Raw genomic sequence first — 26,135 nt, forward strand, 5'->3', positions numbered from 1 at the left:
CGGCTGCAATTGGGAAGACATGGAAGAGAGGAGCAGAGTTCCCTTTGACCCTTCCCTGCAGTGGGAGCTCACGGAAGCGCTGAGGAAGCTTGGCTGGAAGGCACGTGCTCCGTGAAAAGACACGTGCTCCGGTGGAGATGCCGTGAGGAACACGGAGAGGTCCAGATGTTAGAAGACACCCCCGGTTTGTGGCTGGCTACCTCCCTGCGGTGCGCAGGGCTCCGGGTGCTACTGCAGGGTGAGGGCACACGATGCTCAAGGTCCCATTTAACCCTTCCGACAAAACCTTTTGCCTGCTCGGGACTCCCCAAAGTCATTCCAGAGCTGGTTACAGTTCTGCACTGTGGCCTGTTCCCCGTGGCCTAGAAGGACCGTGGAGGGTTGTCATGTGCCGGCAGCTCCCATGGAGGGGCTGAGTTCAGACTGGGGGGTCCCACACAATATAGTGAGGCTGGGGGCGGTATAGCGGGGCAGTATAGCCGTTGTGGGGTGGGATAGCAATAGCAGGCGGGGAACCATATAGTGGGATGGGGGCAGGGTGGGGGGGGCAGGACAGCAGAGAGGGGCAATAGAGCAGATAGGCGGGGGCAGGCGGGTCAGCGCAGGGGGTGATGCAGTGGGGTGGCGGGGGCTGTTGGCGGGCGGGGGGTGGGCGATGTAGCAGGGGGGAAGCGCAGGCATGGAATAGAGGGATATGAGAGCAGGATAGTGGCGGTGGGGGACGGCCACGGGGGAGCGGTGCGAGGGGTGCGGGGTGGTATAGCCGGGCGGGGGCAGAATAGTGGGACGGGGCGGTATAGCAGAACAGGGGGCGATATAGCGGGACGGGGCGGTATAGCCGGGCGGGGGGCGGCAGGGCGGCGCGGGGCGGTATAGCGGGACGGGGTGGTATAGGCGGGCGGGGGGCAGTATAGCGGGATGGGGGCAGTATAGCCGGGCGGGGGGCAGTAGGGCAGCGTGGGGCGGTATAGCCGGGCCGGGGGTGGTAGGGCGGCGCGGGGCGGTATAGCCGGGCGGGGGGCGGTATAACCGGGCGGGGGGCGGCAGGGCGGTGCAGGGCGGTATAGCCGGGCGCAGCAGGGCGGTATAGCGGGACGGGGCGGTATAGCCGGGCGGGGGGCGGTATAGCGGGACGGGGCGGTATAGCCGGGCGGGGGGCGGCAGGGCGGCGCGGGGCGGCGCTCGGGGCCCGGCCCGGCGCTGCCCTCCCCTCCGCGGGCGCGCCCGGCCCCGCGGCATAAAGCGGCGGCGGCGGCGGCCCCGCCGGGCCGGGTCGGGCCGGGCCGGGGGATGGCGGCGCTGGGCGCGCTGGTGAAGAAGGTGTGGAGCGTGCGGCGGGCGCTCGTGCTGCTGGGCGCCCCGCTCGCGCTGCTGCCCGTGCTGCTCAGCCTGCCCGCCAAGGTACCGCGCGGGGGGCGCCGGGCAGGAGCTGCCCCCGCGGAGGGCACGGGCCAGGGGTGCCCGCGGGGTCCCCCGCCCAGGGCGAGGATGGGGAGCGGGGCCGGGCGCCGAGTGGGATGCAGACCTGGAGTGCGGCTGGGGGTTCAGGGTACAGCCGGGTTATGGACTGGGGTCCTCCTGGCCCCGTGCCGCCTATGGTTGCGCTCGAGTTGGGTGTTTGCCAAGGACCTGCTGCTCTCAGGGGTGACCCGTGCGCTGCTGAGCGGTCACCAGGCTGCGGAGCAGAGGGACCCCCTTGGTGTGCGGCTGCGGTAGCCGTGGGGCTCCTGGGACCCGAGCACTCAGCTCAGCATGGAGGGGACTGCAGGAGCCCATGGTCACCTGGGGACTGCCCTTCTGCAGCCCCTGCACAGTGCGATCAGAGCAGCTTGCTTTAGTTTTTTAGGGAAAGGAAGGGGTAGGTAACCTAGTTTGTGTTGCTTTCATAGACACTTGCGGAGGTTTAAAGAACTTGGGGCTCAAAATTGGCTGAGTTGGAGCAGCACTAAGTACTTTGTGTTTGCACTCCCAGGAAGCTTAACTGCATACACAGCTCTTGTGAAAGGAGGTCACACACCTCTTGCTCCCCTTCCCAGCTGAGAAGCCGAGGTGTGGAGCAGGGACACAGCTCGGGTCCCCCCCGCTAGCTCTTTGCAGAGCCGGGGCACAAAGCACGTCCTGGGGACCGTGCTCCCAAGGTCCAGCAAAGCTGCCCCCTCCGTGCTGCCCTTCCCAGCGAGCAGCAGCTGGGACGGACAGCAGTGCTGGCCTGGGAGAGGTCACAGCGGCCGAGATGGAGCCCACGATTTGGTGGGATCTGTGCTAAAGCCGCCTGTGAAACAGAGTGGCTGCACTGCGTCGGGACAGGAGAGATGGACGGTGCCTTGGGATGCGGGAATTTCGCAGACTGGCACCTCTGCTACTGTAACTGCAGAAGCTTGTGCAGGAAACGCTTGAGCCGTTCCATAGATACGGTTAACGGGTCTCCTGGAAAGGTTTGTGAGTCGGGATATGTGTTATGCAGCACTTTAACTAATTTGTTTGTGGCAAGACTTTGGGGAATGAAGGATTTTTGCACCTCTCCTGTACACACTTTTGTGCCCTGAGACCATTGGAGCGCTGGGTGGCAGTCCATGTGGCAACAAAGTCACTGGGTGATGGCTTTACCGATGACTTCAGGGTGACCAGGGTTTCGCTCTCACGTTCTGAGTCAGATCCATTTGAGAGTGACTTTGTTTATAGCAAGAAATAAGTGATGTTCAGTAGTTAGTGATTATAGAATGATTCGGAGGCTGTGAGGATATGACTTCTACCTGTGTATTCCTTGTCAGGGAAAACCTTTACTTTCAGCCTAATAACATAAATCTTCTAAATTAAAAAAAGAACAGAAGAAATTGATTTATTTCATGATACAATATGTTAAAAAAGAAAATTTTTCTTTGGATGTAATCTCTCTCGCTTCCTATTTTGCATTATTTGGCTGAGTACTTAAACGGGAATATATATAATATTTGCTTGCCCTCAAAGAGTAGAAAACAGGTTACTTAGCAGATGCTTAATGCCTTTGCAGATTCATAAACATCTCACTGTATTAGTTTGTACCTTCATTTGGTATAGCAGAATGGGTGACTGCAATGATTTTTAATGGTACTCTGCTTGATTTTGGCACTTGTGAAGTCTTGAGGCACAGTTGGATGGTGAGGAGAGGCTGTGAGCTCGGCGCACGCTTGTGCCTGGGCTGAGCTCAGAGCTCCCCCAAAATGTCATCACACTGTGACAAGTCCTGAGAATCATCGTGGATCAGGATGGTGCTGTGGATGTCATTTTTTTTTTTCTGGTCAAAGCATATATTGATGCACATGGTATAGAGATCTGGGAGTTCAGGGAGGAGACTTGGCCTCACAAGCAGAAGAGCTGTCTGCAGGCAGAGCTTTACTGGTAGAAAACCTTAGCTGCGGTTTTGTGCCAGGGTGGTAGCATGTTCCTCGTGTGAAAGCTGAGAGGACTTCAGAGACTGCCCAGTCTGCTCAGCAGGTTTTTCTTAAAGAAAAAATGTGTAATGCAAAGGTAGGACTTCACAGTGGGACATTTACACCTGAGAAGGTCAAGGACAGCAAGGCAGCTGCAGGCCAGGGACAAGGCGACCAGCAAAACTACTGAAGGGAATTGCTGGCTGGATGCCTGCTTACATTAGTGAGTTCCTCATTTTCTATAAGCTCTAAATGCATTAGAGCTAATAGCGAAGAGACTGTTACCTGTGCTGGTTGCTGTCAAAGCACCGATGCTTTGATGATCGCACGACTCGTGTTAACCAGGGCAGTGTTTGTGGGTTTGAAGCAAATCTAGGCTGCAGTCGCACCGCATTCTCCCAAAATTGAACCTATGGGTGAACCTGCAGCTGCCAGTTACTGCAGAAAGTGGTACTGGTTTGTGTTCAGGGGCCAGTGAGTCATCCACAGTTTCAACATTAAGTTGTCCCTCACTTGTGCAGCAAGAAGGGAAATTTGCTGCTGCATCAGCATGGGGTTAACTTCTGAAGTCCAGCGCTGTTGCTCTGCTCTGCTCTCTGCAGCTTGAGCCGCGGGGGGCTGCGGGGAAAGGAAGGGAACAGATTACGCACTTAGCAGCGATGTGAAAACACAAAGAGGGGGGAACGGGCGAAGCCGCAGCAGGTGGGGGAGTCTTGCGTGGTTGGTGTTTGGAAGCTCTCCCGGCGCGCGGTGGGAAATGTGTGCCCTCCGCTGGGCTGCTGAGTCAAGAGATTTAGCCAAACACAGGCCCCGAGTCCAGCCGCCCCGTCCTGGGCAGCCAGGAGCACCGGCTGCTTCAGGGAGCCGGCAAGCTCCATCTCGGACCGACTCCAACCTGCTGGCCCGTGGCTGCTGTTACTCGGGGCTGGTCCAGGAAGGCCGCCCGTGGAGAACATGCTGGTGGCAAGAGCACTTCCCTGGTCTCTTAGCAAAAGGCCTCTTAGCAAGATCCCTGCTACTAATGTTTTGCATACCTGGAACATCTGTATTACCCTGCAGGGTGTTACACCAGTAGAATAAGGGAAGCAGCAAGGCCCAGGCCTTGCTAGTCTCAGGATGAGCTTTTCTGCAAAGACATCTTTCTTAAAGGTGTCTCTGCTGCGCTTTCCTGCTTGGGAAAATCTATTCCCACATCATATCAGCGATTACATTCCCATGAAAAATTCTCTTCTCCAGGAAGAGTCAGGATTTACAGTTGGACCTGGTGATCTTAAAAGTCTTTTCTAATCATAATGATTCTATGATTCATGTTTCAGTTGTTTTCTCTGATATCAACTTATTTTCAGTCATCCTTGTCCCCACTTGGATGCTCAGCAATTTTAATCTCTCAAGGTACCAGAGCCATAAAGAGCCATCTGTGCTCTGGCTTTGAGGGCAGCATTTCAGTTGAATTTGGAGACCAAGAGATTGTGATCTAAAAATTAGTTTGACACAGAACAAGTGAGACGTGACTTCTTGGAAAGGGGCATCTCTGCGAAACGCTGCGTGCAATGATTTTCCCAGTGAACTGGCACTTAGGTGATCTCTCCCTGGAGACAAAATCCTTTGAAGAAAAATCACGTGTCAAATCTGGCCTTGCTTATTGCTGCTCAGCTGCAGCATCCCAACCTACAAGGTCATCGTCAACCGTTGTCCTCCAGGAACCCATGCAGAACTCCATCCTGTCCCCACGCAGGTGGACAGCCATGGCAGGCCCTAGTGTTGATGTTTTAATGCTGCCTCTTGTTTGCATTTGACACCCTTTTTAGGTTGCAATCGCAGAGGAGACTTGCGTAAGTAGTTTTGTCTACAATCTTCCTTCTCTTAAATAGATAAATGAAATTTCTGCTCTGTGGATAGTTTTGCTTAGACCCCAGGGTTTGCTCCCCAGGCTGTGACCGGAACAGAGCTGCGTCCGTAAAAGAGCACAGTGAGACATTCAGTGTGGTGCTGCTTCCCTGCAATCAGTTCTTTGCATAAGGGTCTGTGTGTCACCTTCCACTCTGGTTGTTGCTGAAATGGTTGAACATTTGACCCGTGAGAGGAAGTGCCTACTTGGGAGAGCTGTGAATGATTGCAAAGAGCTCTGGCAGGGCAGGAGGGGGTTGGAAGAACTGTTCTGCAGGAGGGGGCATGGGGGGCACTTTCAATGAGCTGTGCAAAGAGCTTGTTCCAACAGCTTCTAATGAACTCAATGTCTACAGCCTCTTGGCTTGGTAACAGCTGAGGCAGCCAAATCTGCTAAAAGGAGCTTTGCGCAGGCAAATAGGGCCCAATGACTTCAAAAAAACAGAATTGCCTTTCTGAGTGGACATAGACCAATTTAAAATTAACTTGGGAGTGATGAATCCTCCTTACTAGAACAAGGAGACTTAAGAGTGAAGAAAAATGACATTGGTTGCATGAAAGCAAAGACCATGGACCACTTCCAAGCTATTTCATTATGGGGCAATGGGTGATGCAAATGGGGAGCAGGTGAGGAGCAGTGTGTCCCCAGCACGGTGCAGGGTACAGACTGCCAGGCAGGAGCTGCGTGGTGTGCAGAAGCACGGGCAGGCAAAGAAGGAGCCGTAAGGAGAGCAGCTTGGCAGGAGGAAAAGCCCTTGCAGCCTGGTTACACGTCATGCACAAAGTCCTCATCGGTGCTACCTGTGTGCCTGGTGCTTTAGAAACCAGGCTCGCAAAACTGGGAGCAATTATTGGCCAAAGAGGGAGAACTTCAGCAAGGGGAGTGATTGCTGGAAGTGTGTGACTCTGTTTTGCCATACGCACTGAGAGCTTCTGTTTGGAGAGACTGCTAGCAAGCAAGGAGTGGGTACAGAGGGGAAGCGAAAGCAGAAATGCTTTGGGCAAAAGGGAAGTTGACAAGAATGAATATTAATTGGGAACCATATAAAACTGAAAAGGAAAACTGAAAACTGATTCAGGAGGAAATCCCTGGGCAGAGGGTTGAGGGTGGTAAGTGATTTTTCAAGTGTTAGGCACAAAAGGAGTGGGGGGGAAAAAAAAGAGCCATGCGGACAGGTGAACCAGGAACCAGGGTCCATTTGCACCCACCTCATGGTAGACGTGTGTAACTGGGGATTGTGACTGTAGGCCCTGCGCATCTGCAGCCCCTCTTGAGGAGCAGGTTCCAAAAATGCCTCTGCAATATCAAGTTGAACGTGGCTATCTGGACTAGCTACCCATAGCCAAAAGGACCAATGTGAATTTTTATGTATAAATACATGAGAAGGTGAGTAAGAGCAGTGAGGAATTCCTAGGTCACTATTTAGTTGCAGTTATCACCGAAACACCCTGTGTTCTTATTTCCAGAGTTCAAAAGAGGCTTTGATAAATCAGAGGAGTCTGGGAGAGCAGGACGAGTAAAGGACTGCAAAACAGCCACACAGGGAGAGACTGCAGGAGCTCGGCCTATTTTCTCAAAGAACAAAAAGGCAAAGAGTGGCTTGTTCACCATCTCGAAGGCACATCCATCACAAGCAGAGCTTGGATAGGGGCTGCCCGGGCTAGGGCATAAAGGGAGAGCGTTTAACAAGATGCAGAGCAGGGAAGCTAACAGATTCAGATTACCAAAACGTACTTTTAACAGTGAGGTTAATAGGAGCAGCTTATTCAACTTGTATCTGACTCACCATCATTGAAAATGTTTCTTTTTTAAGCCAAAAGTGGATCTATCTTAAAAAAGCTGATGTTAAAGTAGAGATTTCTTCGAGTAGGGAGCCTTTTAACCTCTTATAGGATATTGGATCATCACATTGTTCTGATCTTGCTTTGCAGAAGAACCAATGAATGATTCAACTTCTGGGATCTGCTGGTGCCTCCAGGAGAAGATGTGAGCCTCGGGCTTGAGACCTTTGAGGCAGGGATGATTTTCCCTATGATGCCCATTTTTTATCATGTTTCCTATCTGATCTTTATCGTTTTGATCTCATATTTATGCTCAGTTTCTGAGCTTCAGCGGACACTCATAAAGTGGACAGAATGATTTTTTCTGCCAGTTGCAAAACGTGTCTAGAACTTCACACAGAAATGCTTCCAAAGTTTTGTCTTTTTTATCATAATTTCAGAGCAAAATATCTTCCCGAGCATTCACTGCAGCTCTTACCGCTTATGCCCCTGTGGCAATGGCCCTTTTCTAGCCACTCTGCAAATACCCAGTGGGAGCAAAACAAGTCTGCTGGCACGAGTGCTGGTAAACAGGACTTGTTTTAGGTCCAGATTACATAATGTTTGCAGGAGCTGCGTTGGTAGAAACTGGATTCAAATGTCCATCTAACTGGAGAACAGGCCGTGCAAATAAGGTGATGGGGGAACCTGAGCTGCAAATTGTGAGCAAGATGCTAAAGCCCTGCTGGGCTTTCTGCATCTAGTTCTTTGACTATCACAGATAAGATGTCCCTTCGTGACAGTAGCTGGACAAAAAGACTTGAAAACTCCATCTGCAGGCAAAATGAAAATCTCCTGGTGTTGGGCTTGAGGTGCTGGAGCATCCCCTGACTTTGCTTGCCCCCTTCTTTGCTCGTTTCGCAGAGGGCACACGAGGACAGCCCACATTTGAGACACGAGGCCACGGTGGCCCCGTGATGTGGCCAGGTCATCGGAGCAAAACCGAAGCTGGGCAGGGTGCCTCGAGCAGGGCCCAGCGCCAGCACAGCACGAGGGCGGGCGAAAGCCCTGACGTCCCCTTCCCGCCCGCGGGCCGCTTCCCGGCGAGGCGCTGCCGGCCTCCGTGCCGCTCGGCCGAGTCCCGCGCATGGAAAATCCCAGGTCTTTCGGTGCGGCGAAGACGGGTCTGGCAGGGCAGAGGTCGTCCTGGAGGCTCTTGTGCAACAGGAAGGTGAGATGTTGTAGCCACAGAGCCCTTGCCGGCAAATCATTAAATGGTTATAAAATTAACCCAATCACAAGACCTATTTTAAAGTTCGTATTTGCAGCCATTTTTTCCCCTCATGAACTTTGGTAGGGACTTTGGAAAAACAGGGCTGCAGGGAAGCGAGGGGAGCTGAAACGCCCCTAGCAGGCGGTGACACAGCAGAGGGATCGCAGGACACGGGGTGCGCGGGGACGACGGCGCACGCGTGCGGGCGTCCCCTTCTTGCCAACGTGGACAACCCGGGGCCGTTCGAGCGCAGTCCCTGTATAGCAGCCAAGCTTGCAGGTGGCTGGGAGCATAAATTAATTAATGCTTGCAAGATACTTTGGCTCCAGGAAACCTTTCTATTATATTATTAGTTTGCGGTCTTAAATTTCTATTCCGAGGAGTAGTTGCTCCGAATCTGAGCTATTTCTGACTATTGTCCTAAGTGAGAACTTGTTTAGTACTGGTGCAATTTCTTCTCTCTTGGGATGGACTAAGTTCCTATTGCTAAGTATTAGCAATACTTCGTCTTTCTTTTTGAAGTGCTTTGCTGTTGATGTAGGTTACACAATTTCAGAAACCCGCTTTGTACCATAATTTTCTACCCTGTTTTATCTGTGCATCTTGGCTTGGATTTTGCAATGAAGATCAATTATCAGCTTCATGGTGTATTTCATGGAAACATTTTCCATATGTCGGATAATAAATATTCCTTATCTTACAACTAGCTTTCTGAACTGTTTCACCCGTTTCGTTGGGTCAGCTGAAGTCTTCACTGATCTGCTCTTATATCAAGATGGTGTTAAAAACTCTTGGTCATTCTACCTTTCTCAGAGGCAAAGCATGTTTATTTTGAAGTCACTCCGGTGAAACTTTCCTTGCAGAAAACTGGAGAAGATTGTGCCATTGGGAGGAAAAAATGCTTTAAATGACCTTTAGCGAGCAAACGGAAAATAACTTAATGAGAGCAAAGCTATTTCTTTAGTGTATAAGAGGAGCCAGTGTAAAGAGAAATTATCAGTTGCCATGGGAAATAGATCACTAATCTAGTGTGCAAACATGTCACTGCATGATTCTTTATGTTTGCAAGAGGTAGCACTCCCAGACTGTTATTCTGGTCCTGCTGGTTTAGAGGAAATACACCTAGAGGGAATTTGTGGGAGCTGACAGATGTCAGATGAGCTTTAGGAATGTAAAGGTTTTACTTCACAATATCTCATATCTGTCTTTATCATGCTCTAAAATTAGGACTGCAGATGATCTTTAAGGGCAGATTTTGGGAACCTCACGTGAAGCAGTAGTCCTCTGTGAAAAATGTATTGAAAGGTCCAAGTTGGTTACTCTAGGTCCTCTGGTATTCGCAATTCCACATGCAATGGAGCGCTTAAGTTTTACTAGCAAAATTGCTTGTGAAATGTAAAACTGGAATGCTAAAAGCAAGCAACAAGTTCTCCCACTCTTGCCTATTTGCAGACACTCACTACAGATACAAGGTAAATCCATATGAGCTTAAATTCACTTAGCTCTACCCATCCAGGGTATCAAGGAAGATTCTGCTCCAGTTTTCCATCTTGATTATTTTTCAGCATCTCTGGGTGTGCGTATCACTGAACTGGTGTTTGCACTGGGAGCTCGAGGCCACCATGTTCAGCTAAGGCTTGCAGGGCATTTTGGTAGGTGGCCAGGCAGGTTTTGCCTTGGCCTTACCTGCCCAAACACTTTGTTGGAGACCTCTTTCTCTCCAAAGTGCAGTTTCAGACCATTCCCAGTTCGCGCTGTTCCCCAAACCAGCCAAGTCAAGGCCGATGGGGAACTGCCATCACCTCCCAGAGAAATCCCGGCAACCTTGGTGCCGGGAGGGAAGGTCCAAGCGGAGGTACAGAGGTGGCCTTGAATAACAATTCAACCTGTTCAACAAGCTGGAAAAAAGTGGCAAAATAAATAGCTTCCAAGTGGTTCTGAGCCGTTATTTATAGCCCCGTGGGCACGCTGCCCTGTGGGCACTGACAATAACGCTCTTCAGCGCGGCGGTGACGGACGGGTCCGTTGCTCTCCCGTGTCCTCCATGCAGTCCCCATCCTCCCAGTGCTGCTCTGGGGCTCTCTTATCCCTGCGCTTTGGGCACTTGTCCTGACTCCTTTCCCCAGCTCATTATTTCGGCTGGGGCTGTCATGACAAATGGCTCTGGGCTCGTTGGAGCCTCCTGGGCGGATGAATGAGCCTCTCCGCGGGCGCAGCGAGGGAGCTGGCTCGCTGCCAGCCTTGGCCGAGCTCGGTGGCACTGAATGTGGGCAGGCTCGCGGCGAATAGGAAGTGGCACAGCACCATAACTCTTGATTTACTGATTTCCGTAGGGACTGGGATGGGTTGCCTTGGAATTGTTTCACACAGATCTCTCCGGAGACCCTGATCCAGTAAAAGAAACCTTTTTCTATGCCTCCTTTTGCAAATATGGAGACCTGATATGTCCCTTGGACCTCTCTCAAAGGCGTTTTCTCACAGCCATGCAAAGCCTGGTCTGTGGAAGCCAGAGAGAAAGCACAAACATATTAAGTGTAGCAGCTGTGAGATGATGCGGACACCTAAGGATATTAGCAGTGCTTCTTTCCAGCAGCAGTGCTCGCTAAGGATTAGCACCCTAATTCAATGCAAGAAACAGTCCCTGCTTTCCAGAGCTTCCCAGCTGATGACTTGCTGCATTGCCAACCAGGAACGTGCTGGAGGTTCAGGCAACCAAGGAAGCCCTGAACCCCATGCCCAATCTACGAGGGCAATGCTGCCCTTCATGGGAAGGGCTTGGGAGAAATACTGGATCCTTGAAGGAGTAATTGGTGCGTATTGCTGGTCTGGGATAAGTGTTTTCAAGTGAAAGGACTCCTCTATAACCCATCAGGCACTACTTTATCTTCTCTGTTTGTTTTGCAGGAGGGAAGATGTCTCTACGTGATCCTGTTGATGGCCCTGTACTGGTGCACGGAGGCGCTGCCGCTGGCCGTGACAGCCCTGCTGCCCATCGTCCTCTTTCCCTTCCTGGGGATCCTGCCGTCTAACAAAGTTTGCCCACAGTATTTCCTAGACACCAACTTCCTCTTTCTCAGTGGCCTCATCATGGCATCTGCCATCGAGGAGTGGAACCTCCACCGCAGGATTGCCCTCCGTGTCCTCATGCTAGTGGGCGTCCAGCCCGCCAGGTGAAGGAGGGAGCGCGCGGGGCAGCGAGCGGCCGGCGCTGGGGAGGCCGCGGGCAGCGACACCGGCATCGCCCCCATTCCATGGAGCTTCACGTGCTTGTGGAGTTTGTTTGTGCTGGGTGTTGCCTAGGGAGAACTGTTTTGTTCCTCACCGTATTGATGCTTCTTTTGGTTATTTATGCTCACCCTGGTTGCAGAAGTGCTTTTTCCTGTTGCTTTTATGTGATTCTTGGATCTGTTCTTCTTATAGCCAAGCTATGTTAGAGAACCCCTCGAATTCAAGAAATTCAGCTTTTTCTTCTTTCTGTCTTGCAGACTAATTTTAGGAATGATGTTGACAACGTCTTTCCTGTCCATGTGGTTAAGTAATACTGCCTCCACTGCTATGATGCTTCCAATTGCAAATGCAATTTTGAAAAGCCTCTTTGGGGAGAAAGCCACATCTAAAGATCTGAACAGGGAAAATGAAGAAAACCAAGGTAACTGAGACAGGGCAATAGTAGAAGCAATCTGAGGTCTTCACTGGTGCCAGCAAATTTGCCCCATTTCATTGCTGCCCCAAGTATCTAAGAGCAGTTTGTGCTTCTGGCAGATGGCAATGAAAAACAGCAATGCAGAATTGAAGCCCTCTTCACAGCTATTACTGATGCTGCAGGTTCTCTTGCTTGCACTAATTAGCACTGCTTTTGTTACTGCAACTTAAAGGCAATGGCTTCTTTGTTACTGCTGATTTCTAGGATAGAAAAATGAGTCCTCAGAAGAAGTCTAAAGCCTTTACATATTCTAATCAAGATATACTTAACCATTCATCATTAATGTGTAGCAATCATGAGACATTTGCTTTATCACATTTGCTGAATGAGTTGTTGACCATGCACATCTATTAAAATCAGCCCCACTGACCTTCTCGCTGTAATTTCCTGTGCTGGAGAAGTGCTGCATTTTGTGATTCCACTCTTTAACCTCCTTCATCCCTGTCCTCTGAAATGATTTGATGTGTAGTTGTTACTATACATACAGTAGCTTTTGGGAATATGTAAATCAAGATCCCCATTGGCCTAGGCACTGCAAGTGTGAAATTAATGTGCTTAGCTCATGATGCTCGCAGTGATGTGAGAAGGCAGAAAAGGCAAAGGGAGAGGGATGTGAGCAGAAGAATAAATAAAGTGTTGCTTGGAAAAACTCCTATGATTACATAATGATGAGTTTTTTTGAGAGCAGAGACTTGTAAATGTGGTAAATACAAGTGAAGGAGGAAGTCATTTGTAAAATATAAAACATGAAAATGCAAGTTTTCCTGTAGCGTTTTTTTCTAGAAGTTTAGTATTTTAGGATAGTGTTTTAGGAATAAATGAGAAAAATGGGGTCCTTGAAGGAAGCCCTAAAGCTAAAGTCAGGCAGGAACTAAGAGTCTTATTTTATACTTACAGGAAGAGAAGTGAAAATGAGCTTTCTGTAGAGGTTTCCTGGCAAGTGTCATCTTCAGCCAGGACTGATGGCCCTTCTGAGATGGCGTGTCTCAGCTGAGCTTTTTCCCAGACCTGACGAAACCCTGTCACTGGGCTGTGTATGGAGGCCATCTTTGACCTTGGCATACGATAACATCAATTTGCTGATATGCTTGGGTATGCTTTAGTAGCACTGTAGTAATGATCCGAAGACTAAAAAGTGAGTTTGGATAGGCAGAAGAAATAGATTAAAAATGCTTTAGAGGTATGTAGCATTCAAAGACTTTTGATCTTTTTCAGAAGAAATCTCGAGAAGTGCATGAAATCAGTCTGTGAGTATGTAGCAGTCAGCTTCAATTGAACATATCATGCAAGAATTTAAATTATGTCTCTGATGAAGAGATCACATTTTGATGCTGCTGAGATAACCCTGAGGTTGGAATCACTCATGCCTAGGCTTTCCCATGCGTTTAGGACTTGGGGTGGTCTTAGTGGGTCACAGACCTGCAAATGATATCTTTAAGGGAGGCAGTTGAGAAATGTGTATTTATAACCCTCCACAGCCTACCTCTGTCTGTGCTGGTGGGCAATGGCCACAGACCCCTCAGCACATGGTGGCATTGATCCTCAGGCCTCTTAAACCTTGTAGAAGCAACCAAAATGTCACCAAAGCAAAAGCTTTCTAGGAAAAGCCCTTTGCATCTAAGGTACAGAAAGTATTTGGGTGAAACAGCTGGGATATTGTGCAGCTTTAAAGGATAATTTACAGTGAAATGCCTAATTTCTTGCTCAGGAGTAGTGGATATTTTGTCCATCATTCAGCATCTGCCTAGATGCAGAGCTAGAGAGGGAGACTGGGGGAGCTCATGGGTATGGCTAGCTGATGTTCTCCAAGTCATTAGAAAAATGAAGTGGTGCTTCAGAGGAACCAAAACATTTATTTTATTTTTCAGGATTAGAAAAAAAAATCCACTTAATTTTATCTGCAGCTATTTTCTGCCTCCCCATTCAGCTTTTATTTGCTTGTACTACTTAACTGAAAAAGCTGTTATTCATTGCACTTTAAGCAGCACCTCTAGAACTGCAGGATTGATAGCCACTGATACTTCTTGTACTGCTCAGTGAGAGGTCCTTATGGTGCTCATTCAGTGGTTTTCAACCTCTTCAGGCTTTTGAACCCCTAACAATTTTCAATCCTCCTTTTCGAAGTTTAAAAGGAAAAGATTGTTCTACAGCATCTCTTTCTTTCCTTTTCATCATTGCCACTTGCAAACCTTCTTGAAGAGAGAATTCGCAGGCACCATGGTCCTAGCAAGAGGAGATGGGAGTTTGGCTTAGCAAGGGAAAAACACAAAATTTCTTAAAGGTGGAATGATATATTTATCTTTGCTAGCACAACCTTGGGTGAGACTTAGATGACAACAAGTGTTGGGCAAAAATCTGTTGGGGGGATTGAGTCAGCCAGGGGTTAACATTCTTGCCCTTAGTTGCATGCTGGCATCACAGCAGTGTTGGGGTGAAAGCTCAGCATGTGTGTGTGTCCCAGCCCGTTAACTTCAATTCAGTAAATTAGCAATGTGTAAAACACGACACTGCAAAACTCCCTGGTTCAGTGAGCAGGAATGAGCTGGTTGTCTTCAGTGACAAGTGCTGGGGGTTGGAGACTTTGACCACGAGCTCCTTTCCGTGCGGCTTCCTTGCTGTCTCAGCAGACAAAAGCATGGGAGAGGAGCCTGAGGAAGAGTGCAAGGAAATTTGGGGCTTGCTGGGATAGTGATGGCAAGAAATGGGCTGAAGTTGCGAGAGGGAGAGATTGCATTGGGAGGGATAACCTTGTGATTCTCATCCATCTTTCAATTTCTGAATCCCGTGGGTGGGATGGAGTTGGCTGCACCTCCTTGTTTACCGCCAAGGGGAAGGTCAGACACCCTGGGCTGTTCAAGAGATGCCTTTTCCCAAGCGCTCCCAAGTCCTGCTTGCCCTCCCTGAGGTCAACGACAAGGGGGCAGAGAACCAGAGATGGTGCAAGCTGCACAGGAGGGTCCCTGGCTGCTGGGTGCGCCTGGGAGTCCCTGGGGTGGCCTTGATCCTGGCCCTGGCCTGGGAGGAAGCTCTCAGCCTGCTGGGTGCACTTTTGGAAGGAGGCTGAAGGTCTAGGATAGTCCTCGCTCTCTGGGTGCATTTTAGAGGACCATGTATGAAGCCTAATCCCCAAGGTGTCCACAGTTGCCTTTAGAGAAGGAATTCTAGCTTTATGGGGCTTTGTACAAAGTGCAAGGGGCTTAGAATGTTCATTCCTCAGGTGTATTTGGGCCAGACAGTGCTCTTGCTATACCCGGAGGAGCATGTCAGTTCCTCAAAGTTGTCAGGCTCAGCAAAGTTGTTCCTAAAACCTAGCTCTAGCCAACCAACAAAACAAATATATGATGGGATAAATGACAACCTGGAACTGCTGTTCAAATTACAATATTCCAAACTCTGACTAGTGGCAGAACTAATAAAAATACCAAGCCCATGATGGTGTCAGAGAGGTGGCGTGTGCTGCAGTGAGAGCATTTGAGCCATCAGACTGGGGGCCTGGAGCAGCAGCTGGAGGAGATGAGCTTGTCCATCCCAGCCGGGTGCTCCTGGCGCCCATGCCCATGGGGTTATTTCACCCTGCATTTGCAAAGTCCCTGCTCTGTAAATGCAGTTTCCTTCTCTGTTTGGTGCAGGGAGAATTTTCTAGATGCTTTGAACTGTTTTAAAGTCCTAATCTTTCTTTTTCAGCATCTTTACAGCAGAATAAACTTTACACTGTACCAACTGAGATGCAGTTTCTGGCAAGTACTGAGGAGTAAGTTAACTATAAAGTTTGTATTAGAGAGTTTAGAGAGAGAATTATCCCCTGAGCTAGACGCAGCTTTAGGAATGTGACATTTGGTCACTGAAATGTTTTGATAATGCCGAACTTCCCAGCTGCTAACAGGCTGAGCACAGAAACCCAGCTGGACACAGTGTGTGTCTAGCAACCTTCTGCACATCCAAACTATTGCAGAGGTTCTTGAGTTGCTTTGAAATATTAGCCAGAGGTGTCTCCTACTGAAAAACTGTGCCTTGGTTACGCTCTGGAGCATCAAACGTGTGAAGCAGGTGATGTAAAAGCCACCAGGCTTCACATAACATTGATGGTCCTGGTTTGCTAACAGGTGAGGGGAAGAAGCATCTTCTCAGGAGCTTGTTTCTTGCCACTTGGTGCTATCAGAAACAAATTTTTGTTCGCTTTTAGCAGAAACACTGCTGCCTTTCTGCTGTTTTGTGCATTGGGAGCCTGGGGCAGGTGTGGGCCCCGCGGCTCCCACGGGCAGGCCTTGTGGGTGGCCTTGGCAAGGCTGCCCCGTGCCAAGTGGCAATTCACTGAGCAGTGCGGAAGCCTGACAGACCCCTCCTGCCAAAACGAGCCGCTTAGGTGTCCTTGAGGACATTACTAACTTGGATTACTAAGAAACAAGAGTTTTCCCTTTGTCAAGGCTCTAAATTGGTTGCGCTGTATTTAAACCAGGGCTTTCACCGGATTCTCTTTTGGAATGTTTTAAAGCAAAGATCTGGCGGAGGAGAAGGAAGTTGCCAGCGATGTGCTCTCAGACTTAAAGAAGGAGGAAGAATACAAAACAAATATCTGGAAAGGTTTCCTCATCTCAATCCCATATGCAGCCAGCATCGGCGGGACAGCGACACTGACGGGAACGGCACCAAATCTCATCCTCCTAGGACAGCTGAAGAGGTAGGGGAGGTCGTCCCGGGAAAGCCCCACTCGTCTGTGTGTCTATTAGAGTAAATTCTGCAGAACAGAGCTGTATTCTCTGCCCCTGAAGGAAACTCACTTATGGGCTGAGAGCTGTTTTGGAAAATCCATACCTCTTCACAGCATTTTGGGATATGTTGTGAGCAGAGAAAAGCTATGTTTCCAGCTATCCAGATTTTCCATGCACCCAGTCAAGCTTTCAGCCAAACCAGTACATATGTGCATCACTTTATTGATGCTCTTAATCCCATTGAATTTAATGGGATTTAACTGCCAGCTTAAAATTAATCTTGTAACTGTTTTCAGGAAACAGGCCATGCAGTGTTTTGTGAGCAGTTGTATCTGCTAGAGTTTGGTAGAAGAAAAAAGCAGGGATCCCACTACTTCTCACTTGTTCTTTTAGTCATAAAAGATGCTGCTTATGTGCGTAGGAGCAGAGATTCTTGCCATCATAAGTGTATGCAGCTACTTCTTACCTTTAATGGTCTCTACGTATGTTAAGGATCTTCTAGGCATGGGGAACCTCCCTATGAAGTTCATGCTGAGACTCCCCAGCTGGTATTGTACCAGGACTGAAATTGATAAACCACAATAAGATCTTGGTGTTCAAGAATATTGTTGTATGAGAATATCAGAATATGGAGAGCCCGATTTTTTAAAAAACTTCATTTCCTGGCTGCTCATCCAGTTGGATGATGTCAGGTCTGTGCCTGGTGAGGTTCTCTCAACACAATGTTGCCCAAATCCCATAGTGCCCAGAGAATTGCTGTTGCACACAGAGGAATATTTATTAAAAGCACAATTGGCAAGTTTGTGAGATGTTTTTCTGCTAGTTTCAAATGTTTGTTTACCCTTAAATTGAAGGTTTGTTTTTCCTTCTTGCATTAACTTTATTTTTCCCATTTGCTTAGTTATTTTCCAGAATGTGATGTGGTGAACTTTGGTTCTTGGTTTATGTTTGCGTTTCCTCTAATGCTGATTTTTCTTCTCATGGGATGGCTATGGATCTCCATCTTGTATGGAGGAATTAACCTCAGGTACGTTTACATTCAGCCGTATGTATTATATACAATATATTACATGCAGTAAGCAATTGCCGATATGCAAAAGAATTGCTTTGGAGCTATTTGGCAACAACAGATATTTTATCAACCTGAAATACATGCACGTATATTTTTTTACATGTTCAGCCAATTAAACACAATTTTTAAGTTCAGTTTTACTGCCTGTGAAAGTCAGAGGCAGGATTTCCATGACAGAAGAGAAAGCAGGATCAAACCTTGAAGAGGAAGATGAAATCTTGGTTTCACGGAATTAGTAGCAAAAATCCCCTAGAACAGGGAAGAGACAAAATTTGTTCCTAGATTGAAATTTGGGTTTGGAACAGATTACTTCATGACAGGGCTTAGTTTTACAACAACGTGTTAATCTGTAACTGAGAGTAACATGTTTTACTGGTAAATCTTTGCAGGGCACTCGCAAGGTCTCCTGGAATGTCCAGTGTGTACTATTTAAAACAATTATCATGCTGCCAAACTGATTCATTTTGGAGCCTGTTTTTTGCCCTTTTGTGATAGTAGCAAACTCAGTCCTGCTTTTTCCAGGGACCATACATGATTTATAATATTAAGAAAGATTTTTTTTTAAGTTGAAAATTTAAGTAGAGGGTGAAAAGAGACGTGTCTAAATATTTACATTGTCTCAGAGAGGAAAAAAATCAATGGGAAAGCCACAGTTTAGAAAATAACCAAACCAGGCCCTTAAATTTCTAGACAGCTAAGCTCGCAGGTAATTGCTTGGAGAGGGCAAGGGGTGTTTTCAGCAAGACAGTTAAGCGCTTAAGCTGAAGCTTGTGATAAAGTCCTCAAAAACTAGGGGAGTTCAGGCATCTTCATAATTGCACTGCTGGTCTGGAGCCCCAGGTAACTTCAGTGAGGACCATCCTTCAGCCAGGCCCATAAGAGAAGTACGGACATGCTGAAAGGAGTTGTTTTTAGGCAAGGCAGTTGTATGTGAATAAGACTCAGTGCAGTGACAATGATCCTGCTGTGAACTAATAACATATGGGACCTTATGGGCAGGCATGAGGCTGCGCTGCAGCTGGTGGCCGTGGCTTGTGCGATGCAGAGCCTGGGGTTCATCAGGTGAGGGAAGAGGTAGCTGTGCTGGCCACCAGCCCGGGTAAAAGGCAAAATTGCTCTTCTATTAGGAGAACGTGATTGCTTTTGTTTTGTTTGGCTCCTCACTATCGGCATGAAGCACAGCTTTATTGGGATAGCTGTGTCCAGGAGAGATACCAGTATTCCCTAGAGGTGGAATGCTCTGAAGAGACGTGCGGAGCTGCGCAAAGGGGACCGCGTTTGTGCGGCCTGGTGCTTGGCGCCCTGGGCCCAGCAGTGAAGCAGTGGTGACCAGGCTTTGCATGAGGGAAAATCCCTGGTGTCTGCAGGATTGTGCCCAAGAACTGAGCTAAAGAAAAACAGGTTTCTTAAAAAGAGAAGTTACTCCTTGAGAAGCAGCTTTTATCTGTCCTTGCCCTAGTTCGAGCCCTGTGGGAGCCAGCTTTCAATAGCAGGCATATTTTTCTTGAATACAAGAGGTGTAAAAAGGCTTAGTTATAGGCTGAGCTAAGATGAAAAAACAAAACAAAAACCCTCAAAGGACCAGGTATAAATATTTGAGATCCAGGGATTTTCAATGACAGACCCAACCACACTGTGCCATTACCGCCATGAATGAATTAAGCGTGGGCAGCACAGGGCCCTACCTCCAATGGAGTTAAGTCCCATTTTGTAGATTTAATGGTTTAATCGAGGTCACAGGCAGTGTTCAAAATCCGTCCTGGTGGCAGGGGCTAGGGTGGACTATGAAGTGCGAGATATGAATATATCATTTGTCTGCGTGCCCTGTAGAGGATCAAACAGTGAGTGCGGGCAGTGCTGCTGGCCTAAAGAGGCTTAGCCAGCAGCACATTAACATTCCCGGCCAGTTAGAAATTCCACACATTTTTGTTGATCCTTGGCAGCTTTCAGAGCTCACTCAGGACTTTGCAAGAGACTTGAGAAGTGGAGGAGCAGATTCATTTTTCCATGCCACCCACTTCCTCATCATTCTGCCACACTAGCAATGATGAAATGCAGCAAAGCTGGGTCCATCTATTGGCAATTGGAGCCCCCACTGAAGGAAACTTTTCAGTGTATAAATGAGAGGAGCCTTCCTGCCCTCTGCTCCATGAAGACCACGGGTCTCCTTTGCACGGAGGTGTGGAGATTCACAGGCCCCTCTGATCCTTGGCATGGATGGGTGAAAATCCCCTCAACTGCACTCATTGAGGTGCCGGGCCAGGTTTTGCCAGGCTGCTCGCCTGTCTGCGGTGGGGTGTTTTGGACACGATACCAACTGCTGCGAGAGACGTGCCGGCAGGCTCGGAGGCTCCCGCGGGGAGAAACTTCCCGCTTTGAAGCTTCCCGAGCCGATGCTGAGCGCGGCATTTGCTCTCGAGTGAATTGTACTAGAGACATGTAAAAATGTAACTGTGTTTATTGGCAGGGGCTGGAGAGCAAAGAAGTCAAATATAAGGGTGGATGCAGAAGCCCGAGCCCGAGAAGTGATAAAGGAGGACTATCAGAAACTGGGGCCAACCAAGTGAGTTGTCAAGCTGGGACTGAAAGAGAACAGAATCAAGTGGGTTGGAAATGTCCCGGCAGACGACGGCTGGGCTGAGTGGCACTGAATTTTGAGGGGGTATAAAAGATTGAAATATACTTTTCCATATTCATGACCTACTGCTGTTTGGGTTTTGCACAATCCAGCTTCTTCATCTCCACTCATTCAATTAAAAGCAAATAGCATATTCATACTCAGATGCTTACCAGGAGCAAAATTCATATTAACTTCATGCTGTGTCATTTAACAGCTATTTGCAGTTTCCAGGATCACATGTGTACATGTACAGATTTGTTTATTTGCAAAGCAGGAACTAATTGCTGAGGAGACTGATGGATCATACAATAGATGTAAATCCTGTGGATTATGGATATATTTTAATAAATCATAAAAAAGGTGCTCAAAGAAAGCAAATGGAAAGAAAAGAAGTTAGATCCATTTCATGGAATGCAATATTTTTGCTGAGTTGCTCCTTTGTCTTTTATCAGTCAGGTGAAGAAAGATCAAGACACTTTTATTGTGGTTTCTTAAGGGTCTTCTGGAAAACAGTGTGGTGCAAATTGTAATGATGAGGATCACACATGGGAAAAAGGATACCTGAGTGTTTCAGACTTATAAGAAATGCCAGAAAGGGGACAGGAAAAGTTGAGTAGTTCCAAGAATCAAACCCTAGGTATATTCCACCAACTACTGATGTTCTGGGCAATCAGTGGTAGTGAAGATTTTTGAAATTGTAGTCCTAATCTCAAAGGGTCTGTGTTCCCCCATCTGTAAAATAATATTCTCATGCCCACAGAAATGCTGTGAAGATTCAACAATCTTGTGTGGCTCTGCTGACACTGTAATTACTGTTGTTGTGTGTGAAATGGAGTGTTTCTTCAAAGACGATTGTCTGGGCCTGTGTTGTACATGAAAGAAATTCATTTATTTGTTCCATTCAGTACATTATCTGGAAGCCTGCAAAATGTCTATGTAAGAATCAAAGCCCCACTTTGAGGTCTAGCAGCAAGAAAGCCCATTAAGCCTTGCTTTACCAATCTGATTAGCAACCCCATAACTTAAAATGAATGCAAGTGGCTTCCTCGCAACCATTTCAATGCCCTTCGTTGTGCTTCTGAGAGATTTTAAACAGTGTTTTGAGGCATCATCTTGGTTAAATCCTGACTCCACTAGGGTCGCCAGTGGAGTTGGTAGTAATACTTAGCCTATGATTTGCCATTCACAGGTCCCCCTGTTATTTGTCAGGTCTAAGTGATATTGCTTAGGTTTTGATCTTGGCGAATGTTGTTCCTGGTCTGTCATATATGATTTGGATCTCATCTGTCCTTTTATGCTGACTTGAAGTGTGGTCATGCCTATCAGTCAGTATCAGACTAAAACGTGCCTGAGAAACACAGTCCCAGAGGACAGCGATGACAGGAATGACCATCTAAGCTCTTCCCCTCTACCGCAGGGTCAACTTTGCATGTGCGAGTAGTGACATCTGATCAGAGCACGCCTGGTGCCTGTCTTGTCTGTCCTTAGTGTCTTCCAATAGAGAGATTTGCTGGTAAATACCAATGTTTGCAAATAGATTTACAGTCTTTTTCAGTGTTGTTGTTAGAAAAGCTGTCTAATTTCTCACCCAATCTGCTTCAGTTCAAGCTCCTTACTTGTGCTAAGAGTGTAGACCCAAGATAAGACAACTGCATTTTAGCTGCATTTCTTTTCATTTTAGGTTTGCAGAACAGGCAATTTTCTTCTTCTTTTGTGTGTTTGCGATCATGCTTTTCTCCAGGGACCCCAAATTCATTCCAGGTTGGGCAAGTTTGTTTGCACCAGGGTAAGATTTTATTTTTATTCCTCTGTCACATTTTTTCAATGGCATTTCCAAGTTTTGAGGATTCCTGGGTTTATGATTGTGCTGCTTAGCACCATTTCTCAGGTTTTATGGAATAAATAAAACTGATCCTCAAGTACTAGAGGCTTTATTGTTTACATTTTCTGAAGGAGGCTCATGAAGCCCAGCTGGAAGCTGGCATTGCAGATGCTTGCATATGTTTATCTGAGTCAATCCCTAGGGTTTGAATGTTGGGAATGCCTTTTAAAAATGCAGTTACAGTGAAATTCTGAACTGTCTATGCAATCCATTGATATTACTGGAGGTCTGGAGTAAGAGAGGCTTCAGGAGCTGAGCCTGTTTTGCAAGTTCATCTCTGCTGTGACATCCATCCCTCAGGAAGGCAAAAGGACACATAAATGGGGAATGCTACAGCTAAGAGTGGGTACTGCTATTTCTAAGTAGAAAGGACCATTCTATAAAGCCATAACTCAATAAATGATTCCATAATGCAATAAGATAGTTCCAAATTTTTGCCTCATCAGTCAATAGCTCTGCAAACATGCACATAAGCTCTTTCATGGATGAGACCTAGCTTTTACTTCAGAAGCTGAACATTTTGCAAAGTGTTCATGACTAAGACGCTGCCCTGGGGGGAGTTGGGGAAATCTTTCCAAGCCCCTTTCCCACGTTCTGCTCTCAAACCCGCACCCACTGAGTCCAGCCCAGTGATGAGAACAGCCACAACCTCCATTCACCAGGGATTAGATCTTGTTTTTTGCATCTGTGAGGCTTTGGGGCAGTTCTTGCAGGGGGCTCACAGCTCATCTTAGAAGTGCAGCTCAGCAGGGAATTAAAAATAAACGAAAAAGAATAACGAATGTTGTTCAAACCCGATCGAAACTCATAATCTTCTTTGGTAAATCCCTGTTCTCATAAACTTTGTAACGCTACAGGCATGTGCTTTTACACTTCTTTCTGCTGCTTTGGACAGGTTCATCACAGATGCTGTTACTGGAATCACCATAGTGATCATATTGTTCTTCTTCCCTTCACAAAAGCCCTCCTTCAGGTGGTGGTTTGACTTAAAAGGTGAGTAGGTGGTTTCACATAAAGCTGAGCAGGAGACACGGGTGGGCAGAGCCCCTCACTGTGTCCATGCTCCCACAGTGTAAATGCCAGAACATGCAGCCTTGCTCCCTCCGCAGCACCCGGCAGCGCAGGACCAGGCCATAGGGTGCAGCTTGCGTGGTGGCCTGTGCAACCCAGCATAGACAGTCATTTATTCTGAAGCACCAAAAGAAGCTTAAGAGTCACGGCCCTGCTGCCTGTTTCAGGAATGACTCAGTTACTCATGTAGCTGTCAGAGATGATGCTGTGTTGTGTTAAGGAAACTGGAATCCATGTTGACTTTAACTCCAAAAGTACAGACTCTCCAGGGGGTTCTGTCAAAGGAAACTGGTGAGGTCTTGGGCCTCTTGAGCAGCAAGGAGATACAGAAATATTAATCTGTTAGCCACTTGTCATAATTTGACCTGGAGTCCTTGGTGTCAGACATTCCTCATGTGGAGAGCTGGCTGTTGGAGGTGATGGGGACTGGCTTTGTGGATGGTGCAGCTCATTCTGGGGCTGGGGGAAGAAACCAAGGGCTGCTGCAGCTGATCGGGTCCTGCACACGTGCTGCCTTGCCCCTGCTCCAGGAAGATGTCTCATCAGCCCTGCCTTGAATAAAATAGGGATGCCCTTGGGCCTCACTTTATTGTGTGTTAAGAAATGTCCTGTGAGGAAAATGTGAGTTCCTTGACATAAAACTCCTGAGTTGTTGAATGGCAAGTGGAAAATCAGTAACATCCCATCTGTTGAGGACAATGTTTATGTCTTTTACAGGGAAAATATTAAACTGATATTAAATATCCCTTTAAGAGAATCTCAAAGAAAACCTAAACTGTTAGAATTACCTTTTTTTTTTCTAATTGTAAGTGAAACCATTTTTAATCACCTAGCTTAAGAGACTCTATGTGTATATTTTAATCACCAGCAACTCATGATTATGAGCTTCAGTGCTGATGTCAGGCTAATGATGTCATCCTATCAGATGATGACTTATGTGCTCGTCTTCGTGTGTGTGTTTGATGTGGGGGTTTTCCTCTCTGTGTAGCCCCGAACACGGAGACGCAGCCTTTGCTGACTTGGAGGAAGGCCCAGGAGACCGTTCCTTGGAACATCATCTTGCTGCTTGGAGGAGGATTTGCCATGGCGAAAGGCTGCGAGGTGAGGCCTCATGCAGACCTTGGGTGATGGTCATTCAGCCCAATGGTTTCTGGCTTTCACAGGCTGCCATGAGGGGTTTTTGTCTGGCTCTGGGGAATTTGCATCTCCAGATGGATACACCTGAAAAACCTGCTTTTTAACTCCCATGGATGACAGTGAATGGTATCTAACTGGGGAGGCTAGTAAATCTTGAACTGCCTTCAATACTTCTTGCTGCTAAATACATGCTGCATATAGGTGTTTGCATTGCAGTGGTGGGTAAGCAAAGTTATCTAAGGTTGTACACGCTTTGCAATTCCACAAAAGGATCGGTTTATGCACTGAGACAAGTCTGGCTTCTTTTCTCTCCCTGTCCGCAGGAGTCAGGTTTGTCTGTGTGGATAGGAGGCCGCCTGCACCCCTTGGAGGGCGTCCCCCCGCCAGTGGCCGTCATCCTTATCACTATTGTCATCGCCTTATTCACTGAGTTCGCCAGTAACACCGCCACGATTATAATCTTCCTGCCTGTCTTGGCAGAACTGGTAAGACTAAAACGATGAGCCCAGCCTTTCCTCTGCTCCCCTCCTTGCCGCGCTGTGCGGATGGGCAGGTCAGCGTCGTGTCCGTGCTGTGGGTGTCCTACCCTCAGGGCAGGGGATAGGCACCTTGAAACCCTTGGAAAGAGGCAACACAAGTGCCTCTGGCACGATTTGGGGACTGCCAGATATCAGATTGTCTTTCAAATATTATTGGTGACATGTGCAATTATTTATCACAGAATGGGATTCAACTCTGCACAATGCACTGACTATTGACTTTCTTTAAAATATCTAATTTTCACTCCTAATCCCTGATGTAAAATTTCTCTTCCATTCTGTTTTTCAAGGCCATTCGTCTGAAAGTAAATCCTCTCTACTTAATGATACCAGGAACTGTAGGATGCTCCTATGCATTCATGCTGCCAGTCTCAACTCCTCCTAACTCAATCGCATTTTCTTCTGGACACTTGATGGTCAAGGATATGGTAAGTTGTTTTAGCTACAGAAAATGCTGAAGACAGTCAATCTGATTGGAGTCTTTATGGAAGTAATTTTCATAAGTGTTACCAGTTCAATATCTGGTAAAGTAAATGGGCAAGACTAATGCTGTTTTGAGCAGTGTTTAAAGGAATAGGGATACAAAAAGAATCTCTTGAAAATCTGATACGGCGCAATTTGGACTTGCTGTGGATCCGAGGGCTGTGCTCAGCATTTCTTAGACCTTGTTCCTGTTCCCCTAATATTAGTTATCTTTGTGTTTCTTTTGTAGGCAAGAACCGGGTTGCTCATGAATCTTATGGGAGTTCTGCTTCTTAGCTTGGCTATGAACACATGGGCCAAAAGCATCTTCCAGTTGGGGACCTTCCCTGCATGGGCCAACATCCATGCAGAAAATGCCACGTTGCTTACGACAGCTGTAGAAAATGTCACTTTAAGTGCACTAAATAAAATATGAACAAAGCCACCCCAGGGGAGGACTCACTCACTTAGGACTTGGGCACTGGAATCATCAGAGTATGCAGAGGAAGAAGGCCATATGGCTGCTCACACCTACCGGATCCTCTGGTTTAATTTTATTTTTATAAATATTGGTGTACATCAGAATATCAATTTGTTATTTTCTCTGAA

The 26,135-nt window shown here is 47.6% G+C and overlaps 1 protein-coding gene across 1 annotated transcript; it reads left to right on the forward strand.

The window, feature by feature from the left end:
* The first annotated feature begins 1,253 nt into the window (after window positions 1-1,253).
* SLC13A3 (solute carrier family 13 member 3) lies at window positions 1,254-25,971 on the forward strand. The gene is made up of 13 exons (XM_088528783.1): window positions 1,254-1,401; window positions 11,236-11,501; window positions 11,817-11,980; window positions 15,719-15,785; window positions 16,527-16,712; window positions 17,645-17,770; window positions 20,283-20,378; window positions 22,117-22,221; window positions 23,213-23,310; window positions 24,377-24,489; window positions 24,849-25,010; window positions 25,355-25,492; window positions 25,777-25,971. The coding sequence occupies exons 1-13, from the start codon at window positions 1,291-1,293 to the stop codon at window positions 25,960-25,962; spliced, it is 1,818 nt and encodes a 605-aa protein (XP_088384909.1). The 5' UTR covers window positions 1,254-1,290; the 3' UTR covers window positions 25,963-25,971.
* Window positions 25,972-26,135: the final 164 nt, after the last annotated feature.

This window comes from Tinamus guttatus, unplaced genomic scaffold (genome assembly GCF_059628265.1).
Source record: "Tinamus guttatus ecotype Peru unplaced genomic scaffold, ASM5962826v1 Tinamus_guttatus_pri_ptg000027l, whole genome shotgun sequence".
Classification (NCBI taxonomy): Eukaryota; Metazoa; Chordata; class Aves; order Tinamiformes; family Tinamidae; genus Tinamus; species Tinamus guttatus.

Coding starts and splice junctions, on each gene's coding strand:
- SLC13A3 (XM_088528783.1), top strand. CDS start 1,291: ATGGCGGCGCTGGGCGCGCTGGTGAAGAAGGTGTGGAGCGTGCGGCGG. Junction 20,379..22,116: donor CAGAAACTGGGGCCAACCAA/GTGAGTTGTCAA, acceptor TTTTCATTTTAG/GTTTGCAGAACAGGCAATTT. Junction 22,222..23,212: donor GCAAGTTTGTTTGCACCAGG/GTAAGATTTTAT, acceptor TGCTTTGGACAG/GTTCATCACAGATGCTGTTA.